The following is a 13,514-nucleotide window of genomic DNA, read 5'->3' on the forward strand; positions in this document are numbered from 1 at the left end:
AAACACCATGTCTCCTTGCAGGCTCTAACTCTGCCCCTGTGGTGACATGCAACGGACCTCCATTCTGTTGCCCACATTCTCTGCGAGGCTCTGGGCCATCCATCCCCACAAATTGGTGCCCAGCAATGGCTTCAGGCATCCCATCCTACAACTGCATTTTAAGAAGAGTCCAGGAGAAGCACTTTCCCCAAAGAAGGACTTTTTCCTGGTCACCTTTATCCTCTGTCCTTTCTGGTCCCGAGGCTTCGCCTCAGCTCAAGCATGGACAGAGAAGTGCTCTCAGAGGCCCGGGATGGCACACTCTGACATGTGACTCCCCAAGTAGAGGCAGATTGGAAGGCCCAGTCTTCCCAGTGGGGGCTAAGGAGACCTTATTTTTATAATAAATCGGGCTTACCTCATTGGCTGTGAACAGTGGAGTGATGTGACCATATGTCACTTGGGCATTAAACAAATCCTAATGAGCTAAAAATATGTTTGTTTTAGCTAATTGACCTCTTTAGCCTTCATAAACCACTTGGTAAACATCCCCAGATAATGAGTTCCAGAGAGCAGATTGTGGTTCTCGAGGGTGCTGAGAAAGCCCCCTGTCCCTGGGCACAGCTCCTGCAGCTGCCTGCTGAGGCACACGTGTGCGCCTGCTAGCTGTCTGAAGGCCCCTAGGAGCATGTGTGGGGCTAATGGGGCCAAGTGAGTTGAGGGGAACCGCTCTCCCAGCGCTCTCCCCGGCTATGTGTACTCTGAGCAGTGGGTGTCTGTTAAATATGGGAAGTGCCCATCCCCAGACAGATGCGGAGACAAAGCAGGGGCTCTTGACTCTAGGCTCCTTGGCAGGTATTCTTGGAGATCTGGGGCAAGTCAGCTGCAAGCATGTCACTTCCATGTGAAGGAATAGAAGCTGGGAGAGAGGCTTAGAGTCTGGCTGGTCACCTGAGACAGGCCTGTGTGTTCTGTGCAGGTGGCAGAATGATCTGGATGCCTGGGAGGACTGGGACTGCAGAGACCCAAGTTCTACAGCTGGGTTCTCCCTGCTAACAGCAGGCCATGGACGGAGCCCTCAACCAGCAGGGGTCTTCTTGAGCCGGGAGCATGGAACCTGTTAGGTCACAGAGACCACCTCATCGGACCTGGAATCACTGATCCCTTGGTGTCTGGAAGGCGGACACCCCACCCATACACCACATACAGCAGTGAGATCCAGACATTGTATTCTTACTGTTTGAAAGGGGTTGGGGGGCCCACTCCAATTCCCCGGATGCATTAGCAAGACATAGAAATTAACTTCCACCTCTGAAGTGGACGGCAGCCTCAGACTCAGCCTCTGCACTGTCGGAGCCGACTGAAGCCCCCTCCCCAGACTTGGTCTCAATGTCTCCTCAACCCCCACCTAAGATGATGGGCTGCAGGGAGCTACAGAGCTCCATTTCTTCAGCCATGCAGTGGAGATCATTTCCACCACGGAGAAATTACCAGTAAGGGAATGCTCCCTTCTTGCCTGAAACCAAGAGATGCTTTACTCATAGTTTCTTACTTAATTTACATAATAAGTAAGACACTTCCCTAAGGCCACAGAGTAGAGAGTCACAGAGCCAGGGCTCCAATGAGATCTACCTAGTTCCCGGGACGCGAATCACCTGGTGTGGTGGGGAAATGCTGTTGAGAGCCTGTTAATAGTTCTTATTTTGCTAGGCTCTAGTAAAAAACGGTTACCTTGCGAAGCGTAGCGCAGCGCCTGACGTGTGGCAGGAACTCAGAGTAAATGGTAGCTACTCAGATTACTATATACAGAGGTAGCACAGCAAGACGAGATCCAGCGCACCTCCTGGGTCAAACCACTTGGGCCCCTGCTCCCCAGTCCCCAGGGCTGATGCGCTGGAATTAGACAGGATTAAAGGCTTACTGGAGCTGGAAGCCGCACCGCAACTCCCGAGTTTAGCCCCAGACCTTCTGTCCTCCCGCTGAGAAGGACGAGGGAGAAGGCAGCCACACAGCAGTGCTGTGGCCTCACGCACAGTCTAGGGGACTTTTGTGCAGCTCTCCTGCTGGATCCCCATGACGAGAGAATGGGCCCTGATCTTGTCCATGCTGCTCTGTGGTCTGGCCGGCCCCACCCACTTGTTCCAGCCAAGCCTGGTGCTGGACATGGCCAAGGTCCTCCTGGATAACTACTGCTTCCCGGAGAACCTGATGGGGATGCAGGAAGCCATCGAGCAGGCCATCAAGAGCCGGGAGATCCTCGCCATCTCAGACCCACAGACTCTTGCCCATGTGCTGACCACCGGGGTGCAGAGCTCCTTGAACGACCCTCGCCTGGTCATCTCCTATGAGCCCAGCACCCTCGAGGCTCCCCGGCAAGCTTCAGCCCTCACCAACCTCACCCAAGAGGAACTGCTTGCCCGCTTGCAGAAGGGCATCCGCCACGAGGTTCTGGAGGGCAACGTGGGCTACTTGCGTGTGGACGACATCCCAGGCCAGGAGGTGGTGAGCAAGCTGGGGGGCTTCCTGGTGGCCAGTGTCTGGAGGAAGCTCATGGGCACCTCCGCCTTGGTGCTGGACCTCCGACACTGCACTGGGGGCCACATTTCTGGTATCCCCTACTTCATCTCCTACCTGCACCCAGGGAACACAGTCCTGCACGTGGATACCATCTATGACCGCCCCTCCAATACGACCACTGAGATCTGGACCCTGCCCCAGGTCCTGGGAGAAAGGTACAGTGCGGACAAGGATGTGGTGGTACTCACCAGCGGCCACACGGGGGGCGTGGCTGAGGACATCACTTATATCCTCAAACAGATGCGCAGAGCCATTGTGGTGGGCGAGCGGACTGGTGGGGGTGCCCTGGACCTCCAGAAGCTAAGGATAGGCCAGTCCGACTTCTTCCTCACCGTGCCCGTGTCCAGGTCTCTAGGGCCCTTGGGAGGGGGCAGCCAGACCTGGGAGGGCAGCGGGGTGCTACCCTGTGTGGGGACACCAGCAGAGCAGGCCCTAGAGAAAGCCCTGGCCATCCTCACTTTGCGCCGGGCCCTGCCCGGAGTGGTTCGGCGCCTGCAGGGGGCGCTCCAGGCCCACTACACGCTGGTGGACCGCGTGCCCGCCCTGCTGCACCACCTGGCCAACATGGACTTCTCTGCGGTGGTCTCTGAGGAGGACCTGGTCGCGAAGCTCAACGCAGGTCTACAGACTGCGTCCGAGGACCCCAGGCTCCTGGTGCGGGCCGTCAGGCCCAAGGAAACCTCTTCTGGGCCTGAGGTTGGAGAGGACGACCCTCCGGAGGTGGTCCCCACGGTGCCCGACGATGAGGCTGCCCGGCGAGCCCTAGTGGGCGCTATGTTCCAGGTGTCCGTGCTGCCCGGCAACGTGGGCTACCTCCGCTTTGACAGCTTTGCCAACGCCTCGGTGCTGGAGGCGCTGAGCCCCTACATCGTGCGTCAGGTGTGGGGGCCCCTGCAGGACACGGAGCACCTCATCATGGACCTGCGCCAGAACCCCGGGGGGCCATCCTCGGCTGTGCCCCTCCTGCTCTCTTACTTCCAGGGCCCAGACGCCGGCTCCGTGCGCCTCTTCACCACATACGACCGCCGCACCAACGTCACGCAGGAGCACTTCAGCCGCATGGAGCTGCTAGGCCAGCGCTACCCCACCCAGCGCGGCGTGTACCTGCTCACCAGCCACCGCACAGCCACCGCCGCGGAGGAGCTGGCTTTCCTCATGCAGTCGCTGGGCTGGGCCACGCTGGTGGGTGAGATCACCGCGGGCAGCCTGCTGCACACCCGCACGGTGCCCCTGCTGGAAACGCCGGAGGGGGACCTGGTGCTCACGGTGCCCGTGCTCACCTTCATTGACAACCATGGCGAATGCTGGCTGGGGGGCGGCGTGGTGCCTGATGCCATCGTGCTGGCGGAGGAGGCCCTGGACAGGGCCCAAGAGGTGCTGGAGTTCCACCGCAGCCTGGAGGCCTTGGTGGAGGGCACCGGGCACCTGGTGGAGGCGCACTATGCGAGGCCAGAGGTCGTGGGGCAGACCAGCGCCCTGCTGCGGGCCAAGCTGGCCCAGGGGGCCTACCGCACTGCTGTGGACCTGGAGTCGTTGGCCTCCCAACTCACGGCCGACCTGCAGGAGATGTCTGAGGATCACCGCCTGCTGGTGTTCCACAGCCCCGGTGAGATGGTGGCTGAGGAGGTCCCCCCACCACCCCCCGCCGTCCCCTCCCCAGAGGAGGTATCCTACCTCATCGAAGCCCTGTTTAAGACAGAGGTGCTGCCAGGCCGCCTGGGTTACCTGCGCTTCGACGCCATGGCTGAGCTGGAGACAGTGAAGGCCATCGGGCCACAGCTGGTGCAGCTGGTGTGGCAAAGGCTGGTGGACACGGCAGCGCTGGTCGTTGACCTGCGGTACAACCCCGGGAGCTATTCCACCGCGGTGCCGCTGCTCTGCTCTTACTTCTTCGAGGCAGAGCCCCGCCAGCACCTCTACTCTGTCTTTGACAGGGCCACCTCAAGGGTCACGGAGGTGTGGACCCTGCCACAGGTGGCCGGTCAGCGCTACGGCCCCCACAAGGACCTCTACATCCTGATGAGCCACATCAGCGGGTCAGCCGCCGAGGCCTTTGCTCACACCATGCAGGACCTGCAGCGGGCCACGGTGATTGGGGAGCCCACCGCTGGAGGAGCACTCTCCGTGGGCATCTACCAGGTGGGCAGCAGCCCTTTGTATGCCTCCATGCCCACGCAGATGGCCCTGAGCGCCAGCACAGGTGAGGCCTGGGACCTGGCTGGGGTGGAGCCAGACATCACTGTGCCCATGAGCGAGGCCCTCTCCACAGCTCGGGACATAGTGGCTCTGCGTGCCAAGGTGCCCACGGTGCTGCAGACCACCGGGAAGCTGGTGGCCGATAACTATGCCTCCCCAGAACTGGGGGCCAAGATGGCTGCCAAGCTGAGCCGTCTGCAGGGCCGCTACTCCAGGGTGACCTCAGAAGGGGCCCTGGCTGAGATGCTGGGGGCTGATCTGCAGATGCTATCTGGAGACCCACACCTGAAGACAGCCCACATCCCCGAGGATGCCAAGGACCGCATTCCCGGGATCGTGCCCATGCAGGTGAGATACGAGGGGCACTTAGCCTAGGACTCTGTGCATGGTGCAAGACAAAGGCCTCCAGACTTGTTTCTGGGCTTAAGGGCTCACCAGTCACACCTTTTCCTTCCTCTCCTCCTGTTATCCCTTCCTCTTCTCGCATCCATGAGGTCCCTGAGCAGCTCTGCAGAACACTGGTACCCACAGAAGCTTAGTGTGAAAAGCCCTCGTAGAGAAGGAGTTTCACCCTTAGCGGGGCAAAAGGCAAATATTTGTGGCACTTCTTATAGTCAGTGGTAAGGTAAAGGTCAGGTCACGAGAAGTCACAATGGTTTCCTCCTCTAGCAACACGGGGTTTGTGTTCCTCCTCACTACCTGCCCACCTCGGGGGGCTGCAGTTTGTGGGAAGGAGTTGAGGGGGTGGAGAGAGAAGCAGGCAGAAGTCTTGGCCTCACAGTTGTCTCAGAGCTAAAGCATGGAGCTGGGACGTGGGCTGAGGCATGGTCAGGGGTGCCAATGCACAGTCCCAAGAACCACAGCTGTGGTGAGGCCCCAACTGTCTTCTCCTCCCCTCCCACCGTGCATGTCGTTTTTGGTTTCCCTACATCTGGAAGGAGCTCACTCAGTGGGCATGCACTCTGAACCGAGGACCAGCTGGATGAGAAATTCAGAGCAAGGCTATTGTGATCAGTTTATTTGAAGCCAGTAAGGATGTCTGGGGAAACACTGGAAAGTTGTTTCAATCAAGGTTGAGGATTTCTGCTGCTGGGTGGTTGAGGGAAAAATTTTCCAGACCCATGGCCCAGATAAGCCAAGGGTTCCCCAAACGCTCCCGTCAGCTAGGAGCTTCATCGAAAGGCAGCATTTACAACATCTCTCCACCTGGTTTATCATCCATCATTTCACTGCATCGTCTTGAGTAGGCAGGGCAGAATTTGTCTTGGGTTCCTTGGAGAGCAGGTCTTGGATGCAGGCAATTTATGGGGGAGGCAGTCTCTAAAGCAGGAGGGAGGGAGCAGAGAGAGTGGGAAGGAGGGAAGCGGGCAGGTGGGGACAGGTGGGTGCATTATTGAGGCTGTTTCTGAAGATTCCAGTGGGATCCTAACAAGTGTGGGGAAGCTTCCTGGGGCTGTCCATCTGCAGATGGGACCTGCAGCTCCTGTCCTTCATCGACCAAAGGTCCCCCTGCCAACGTGAACTCTCTCAGACTCTGAGGCAGCTTGGAGAAGGTCTTGAAGGAGAGGGTGGGAAGACGTGAAGTATGCCAGAGGCAGGCCCCTGTAGCCAAGGTCGGCGGCAGCCAGAGTCAGAGGAGAGCTAAGGGCACCCGAAGCAACTACTGCAGAATCGCCATTCCCGTTTTACAAAAAAGTGAATGGAACCCCAGAGGGGGTGCAGAGGAGAGGGGCCAACGGTCGAAGAGCTTGAGACTGAGGGCAGAGGAGGCCTGGGAGGCCAGGCGTCCCAGTTAACAGCAGTGTCCCTGTATACTGCTTGCTCTCATTCCAGCCCACAGAGCCTGTGCCCTTCTAGCAGTCCTGCAGAGAGAAGAGGAGGCACAAGGCAGGTTGGGGGAACCTTGTATGTGCCAGCACTGTGCTAGGCTCACAGGCCCACCAGATTCCAAATTGAGGACTCACCCCTTTCCAATGTAGCCAGGGTTCATGGTTTAGAGTCACATGTGGATTCAACTTCTATACTGGCTTCTACACTGGCTTCTACACTGGCTGTGTGATCTTGGGCAAGTTACTTAATCACTCTGTGTTTCAGTTTCCTCATTGAAAGGATGGGGATGCTATAGGGTGCCCTGAGGGTAATGGTAAGGGCTCCAATGTGCTCAGCAGTGGGCCAAACCCCTACTAAAGACTCAGAGGCCCTGTAGCTAGCTGATGTCTTCCTCCCTTCCCCAGGGAAGGAGAGGAAGTTGAATTCAGAGTCATCAGATAGTGTCTTGTGAGGTCTGGGTGGGAGGAGGAGTCAGAGTGGAGACCATGACCACACGTGGGCCTTGCAGCTCTGGACACCATGGCCCCTGGAGTAGGGTTGGCACACAGAGTGTTCTCTGTAAGGAGTCTGCCAACCACATCCTGCCAAACTCGGGCCCACATCCCATGCCCACCACCCACATAATGTCCTAGATTCTCCACTGGAAAAGGTCCTGACACCTACTGCCTCTTTCAGAAGTGTTAGTCCCCTCCCACCCCTCAGTCTCGTTCATGTATGAAGGAAAACTATGGTGCCCACTTTCCTGAGTTGTAAAGCCTGCTCCTTCACTGACACTACCCTACCCTCCCCACCGATCTTTCAGATCCCTTCCCCTGAAGTCTTTGAGGACTTGATCAAGTTCTCCTTTCATACTAATGTGTTTGAGGACAACCTTGGCTACCTGAGGTTTGACATGTTTGGAGACTGTGAGCTGCTCACCCAGGTGTCAGAGCTGCTGGTGGAGCATGTCTGGAAGAAGATTGTGCACACAGACGCCATGATTATTGACATGAGGTCAGTGGTCCAGGGAGGGGGAGGTGCGGGCAGAGGTCTCTGGTCCTAGGGGTCCTGGCTTCATTGGCTGCAGAGAGCCCCAGCAATGGCGGTCTTTTTAAGCTCCTCAGATGATCCCAATGTTAATTCCAGGCTGAGGGTCACTGGGCTACCCCTTGACTCCCAGGCTTGCCTGGTCATAGGATTCAGTGGAGAGAGAGGGGCAAAGGGAGACATTAAGAAGATTCCCAGGCCCCAATGCCACCCTACTGAAACCAGTGCACCAGGGGTGAGGGCTCCTCATCTGTGTACTTGAAAGACATCATCCCTGGTGATTCTGATGATTAATCATGTTTGGGACAGCTAGGCCACCACCTGCAGCTGTGCCTCTCATGTCATACAAAATCAGCCTATGACCACTTCCATCATGAGAATTACAAAGCCAGAGTCCCATATGTCAGTTGGCTAATTGAATTAAAGTAAAATTTTAAAGAAAGAAAGAAAGAAAGCAAACCAGAGTTCCCCTCTTTCTGCCTGCCTCTCTGCCTACTTGTGATTTCTCTCTGTCAAATAAATAAATAAAATCTTAAAAAAAAGAAAGAAAGAAAGAAAGAAAGAAAGAAAGCCAGAGTCCCAGAGAGAATTTGCAAATTAGCCACTATTGTTGCAAAAAGAATTTTTTGCATCACAAAATGACTGTTAGAGGGATGCTTTCAGCTAGCCACTTCCCTCCTGGAGGGGGTGGAAGAACACAGTCCAGGCCTGCAGGGACCAGGCCCAGGCTTCCATGATTGCCCTGGGCACCCTCTGTGGACACAGGGTGAGGCAGACTGTTCCCCTGCTCCCCCTCCCCACGGAGCCGAAACCCCCACCCCCAGCTGCATGAGGGAAGCTTCCAGAATTGGTGGAGTCATGACCTGCAGCTCAGCCATGGTTCTTGGTCGTCACTAGGGGGTCCGGATCTCAGAGGCTTTTTCTCCCTGGAAGAGGAAACACCTCCCAGGGCTCGGGTGTGTGTATGTTTGTGTGTGTCCATGTCCAGAACTTGTGCTCGAGTGCTCCTGTCGTACTCCTGAAGATTTCATCCTTCAAACACATATTGAACATGCAGATGATGCTCAGGCTAAGTCCCTTTCTGCTGAACTGTGAGACCACATTTGTAAAAGGAAGTGGCCCAGCCTACAGGTGTGCTTTGCTTAAAGACCCTTCCACCCAGAGATTGGGGGAGGTTCAGATGCTGAGGTCACAGGCCCTAAACCCTGTCCTAAGCCCCGTCGGGCCATCCTAGACCATCAACCAGAAGAGACTCCTCACATATTACCAGCCCACATTTCTTGTTCACAAATAAGAAGACACAGGCCCAAGTTGTTCACCCTGTGCATGTCCTAGGATAGGCACAGGCTCTCCCCTCCACCACCCCATCCCCCCGCCCAATATAGTTCCACAGTTCTGAGCACTCCGCTACACTAAGTGCTCCATGAGGACACAACAACAAAAATGTCCAGTGGGTTTTGTGGAATTGTGGAGAATACAGCTGGGGAAGGCTGCATCCTCACAGGCAGCAGGGGTGCAGGAGAGCCGTCCGTAATCAGTAAGTGGGGAAAATTTATCAAAAATTTCACAACTGCATGACTTGTCAGAGCCTTTAATATAATTTCTACAGTATATATCACATAATGTATTAATATTTGATCAGAAGGGGTAGTTATGGCATTCAATATTTTCTACACAAATTTGACCACAAAGTCTCCTATTCTCAAGACTGGTATGCTGGGAAATACCAACCAAGGAATTCTGCAGGAAGAAGATGGGGCACTAGGATGGGGCACTGAGGCTGCCTGGTATTAGTGTCCTCCTCCAGGCAAAGATCCCAGGATCTTCAAAGGGGAACTGAGGACCTCCCTGTGAACTCCTCCCCAGTGGTTCCTCCTTCCCTTCCCTCAGATTCAACATTGGCGGCCCCACTTCCTCCATCTCTGCCCTGTGCTCCTACTTCTTCGATGAAGGCCCTCCAATTCTATTGGACAAAATCTACAGCCGGCCCAATGACTCTGTCAGTGAGCTCTGGACCCACTCCCGGCTCGCAGGTATGTGTAGAAGATTTCCTTTTCCTGTTCTCATTCCAGAAGCTTCTGGAAAATCAGGGAAAGGAAAGATAGCTTGAGTTCAGGGAAAAGTAATAGTAAATGGGAATATAAAGTCCCTGCCCTATGCTGTGCACTTTTACAATGATCCTTAATCCCTGCAAAATGCTACCATTTTATTTAATTTCTAGAGGAGAAAAAATGAGTCTTAACTGAGTTGAGTATCTCATCCAACATCACCCAGCTAGTAAGTGAAAGAGCCAGAACTTGAACACTGGTTTGTCTAAAACCAAAATGCCCTCCATTCTCACCACTACAAGCATCAGCCTACAAAACAAATCCAAAACTAGAAGGATCCCCCTGCCCATCGCCAAACCCTAGATGGTGTCTAGCGCCCATCCTGCCTGATCTCCCAGCAGAAGCTCAGAATACTTGCTTGAAGAAAGTTTGTGGCTCTGGGCCCAGAGCAGTGGCCAGAGGAGCAAGTGCGGGCCCAGGGCTCTCAAGGCCCCATTGTGGGTGACAGGCTCACTCTGACTCCCTTGCTCAGCACGACAAACCAAGGAACTTACACTCCCATCCAACAAGGGGAACCAACAGTGGGGGATGCATATTACCAGAAAATCACCCCACAATTCTCACTGGTACACTCCCTTATCAAACGAGGATTTAAGGGGACCTGCAAGACATACGTTCAAAAATATTGTAAAATGTAAATAAAAATTAGAACCAGGTGAATTGTAAATTCACATAGACATTCAAAACCAAGAGGTACAAATGACTCAAATCTGCAGGTCAGGGGGGTCCTAGAATTGTGGAGTGTAACCTGGGACCTGCACACCACACTGAGCATTGAAATACGGCTCATATGAACTGAGATGTGGAAAGTGGAAAGTGCATACCAGATATGGAAGACTTTTTATGGAAAAATAAGGATGTAAAATATCTCAATAATTTTTGTGGGTTACATTTTTGAGCTCTACTGAGTTAAATAAAACATCATTAGGATTCACTTCATCTGTTTCTTTTCACTTGTTTAAAGTGACTCCTAGAAAACTTACAGTGACATCTGAGGCTCACATTTTGGCTCGTGTCGCATTTCTATCAGACATCGCTGTCCTAAAGAGTTGTTGCCCTGAATTTGCATGTTTGGTTCTTCCTGGATTCCGGAGTAAAAAGTGAGACTGGTCAGGTTAGGCATTCTCATTATTCATGAAGAGGAAGCACCTCCTTTTCCGGGGCACACGTTCTCATCTCCATTTTACAGATGCAGAGCTGGGGCTCAGGAAGGCGTGATTTGCACGTGGAAACGAGGCCACGGAACTAAATTCCAGGCCTTCCTCTCTGCTGGTCCGGACAGGATGGAGAAGGCAGGTGCCCCGGGGTGCAGACTGGTATTCGCCATCTTGAAGGACCTTCTATTTTCCAGGTGAACGCTACGGCTCCAAGAAGAACGTGGCCATTCTGACCAGCGCCCTGACGGCCGGCGCCGCGGAGGAATTTACTTACATCATGAAGAGACTGGGCCGAGCACTCGTCATTGGGGAGGTGACCAGTGGTGGCTGCCAACCACCGCAGACCTACCACGTAGATGACACCCATCTCTACATCACCATCCCCACGGCCCGCTCAGTGGGGGCTGCGGATGGCAGCTCCTGGGAAGGGGTGGGCGTGGTGCCCCATGTGGCTGTTCCTGCTGAGGCAGCCCTCACCAGAGCCAAGGAGATGCTCCAGCACACTCTGCTGAGGGCTAGGCGGAGCCCCGGGGTGGGCAGGACTTCCGGGCCACAGACAAAGGGCGCTCTAGCTCGGGGTCCTGCCTGAGGCCCCGAAGGGCAGCAAAGGGGGCTGCTGAACTCTGGTAGAGTCAGAGCTGGAGGAACCCTTGGAGTTCACCCAGTGGTCTCTTCACCACTGCCAACATCTCTGTTTGGGCCTCTAGGGACAGGGACCTCACCCCTCAGAGGCAGCCCCCTCCATAGTAGTTATTTTGGGGAGGTGACGTCCAGGGGCACCCGCACCCCTGCTTCTTAATGGCCGACCCCTGGTCCAGAGCAGCTCCAACCAATAGAGTTACAACGCGAGCCGCAGGTACCAGGACATGCGCCACTCGTCATTTTCTAGTAGTAAAAAGAAACAGGTGATACTTATTTTCATGGTGTAATTTATTTAAGTGACTATATCCACAGTAGTGTCATTCCGGCAGGATAAACATTATCATGAATGAAATGTTTTGCAGGGAGACTTTGAAAGCTGATATGTAGTCTGCACTCACAGGGTATTCCCTTCCTCACACACACACACCCAGTCCTGGGGGGCTGCTCCAGCTGGGGGATCCCCTGTGGGACAGCGCAGGCCCACAGGCCAGGGACCCCCCTCTTCCCCAGCACATTGTCCCTGCTCTACTCTCCCTGCATCTGTACCTTCCCCATGCTCTGGGATTGTTTCTGTCACCATCACGCTTCTCCAGGGCCACGATCGCCCTACTCACCCCTGGCTCCTACTGCCCCCCCCACTTAGCACAGCACCTGATGTCCCAAAAACACACGAGTATCTGGCAGCAAGTCTGTTTTCCTCCAGGTGGCAGCCCTTAGACACTTGAAGACAGGTCCAGTTTCACTTAGAATCCTCCCAGCCCAATTCTATATGGCAAGTCTCCCATCCGTTCACGTGTTCCTCCCATGGCCTTGTTCTCCAGCTTTTGCCAGGGACCCAAAAGTGAGCTCTAGTGCTATGCATAGTTGCAACTTGAGGGGAGAGTGGCCCTGGGTGGGAGTCTGGGTGCCTGCCCTTCTTGGCCTCATGCAGCCTATCACTGTGCTGACTCCAGCGACCAAATGCACTCCTAACAGGAAGAGAAGCTGGCAGACCTCAAGACCTCTTCCAGGGCCAAGCAAGCCTCAGAAGGAGATGGGGAGCTTGGGGGTAACCTGGAGGAATGAGGCCCCTGGATGGCACTGGGATCCAAGCAACCTTACTCTGCTGGGAATTACCAGGGACCCTAAAGTAAGACACTTCCAGGACCCTGCCCAAAGTCATGGTAGAGATGGAGCTGGAATAGTGGGGACATTTGCAGCCCCCGGTTAGTGCTCTCAGAGCCTGGGCTCCAAGATGTCTAATAAGGATAAAGTCCTCGTGTCATCTGGGCTTGCTGTCTGGTGAGTCCAGCCTGGAGCTGCCATGGGTGACGTCCCCCAGGGCACGGAGCTGACTTCACTACTCAACCCTGAATTCACAGCCCCCTCCCCAGGTCCCAGAGAGCTGTGGAGTCTGAGCACACCCGTGGGTCACCACCAATATCTAGGGACATAGCCACCTGGAAAACCTTGAACCAACCCTGTCTAAATAGGAAAGCTCTGATGGAAGGCACTCCAGTTCCTCTTCCTTCTGCTAAATTCAAATAAGGTTAAGTGCATGACTGAACATTAGCAGGAGCGTGGATATGGGGATCTCACCCTTTTCTTCATTAGACCTATTAATATCCGGGCAGATGTGTGACGCCCCTACATGCTTATATTCTAGAGGTTCTCTCTCCTCGCTCCTCCTTCCCACCCCTCCCCACACACAGCTATCTGAGGACCACCTAAATCAAACAATGGTTCCTCTAGGTGGTAGAATCAGGGGTAATATTTTAATGTGTATGTCTTTATATTTTTCTTTTTTTCTTAAATCCTTATAATTAAGAATTGATCATAATTTTCAAATGTAGCAGTCATTATTCCAAAAATGAAGTAAATAAAACAAATTATATCTTGAGTCAATAACCACGCCTTAGTGATCACTAGTAATTGCTTATTTTTTTCCATGGGTTTTCCTATGACATCATTTGGATTTCCTTGATTTATACAACTGACATTTATTGACAGTTGATTTTGT

The 13,514-nt window shown here is 54.2% G+C and overlaps 1 protein-coding gene across 1 annotated transcript; it reads left to right on the forward strand.

Annotated features, from left to right (window-relative positions):
* Window positions 1–2,052: 2,052 nt before the first annotated feature.
* RBP3 (retinol binding protein 3) lies at window positions 2,053–12,580 on the forward strand (the record flags this gene model as incomplete). The annotated part of the gene is made up of 5 exons (XM_080822930.1): window positions 2,053–5,100; window positions 7,385–7,575; window positions 9,499–9,641; window positions 11,068–11,405; window positions 12,491–12,580. 5 exons carry the CDS (start codon window positions 2,053–2,055, stop codon window positions 12,578–12,580), a joined length of 3,810 nt encoding a protein of 1,269 aa, XP_080679056.1.
* Window positions 12,581–13,514: the final 934 nt, after the last annotated feature.

This window comes from Martes martes, assembly GCF_963455335.1.
Source record: "Martes martes genome assembly, chromosome: 14".
Lineage (NCBI taxonomy): Eukaryota > Metazoa > Chordata > Mammalia > Carnivora > Mustelidae > Martes > Martes martes.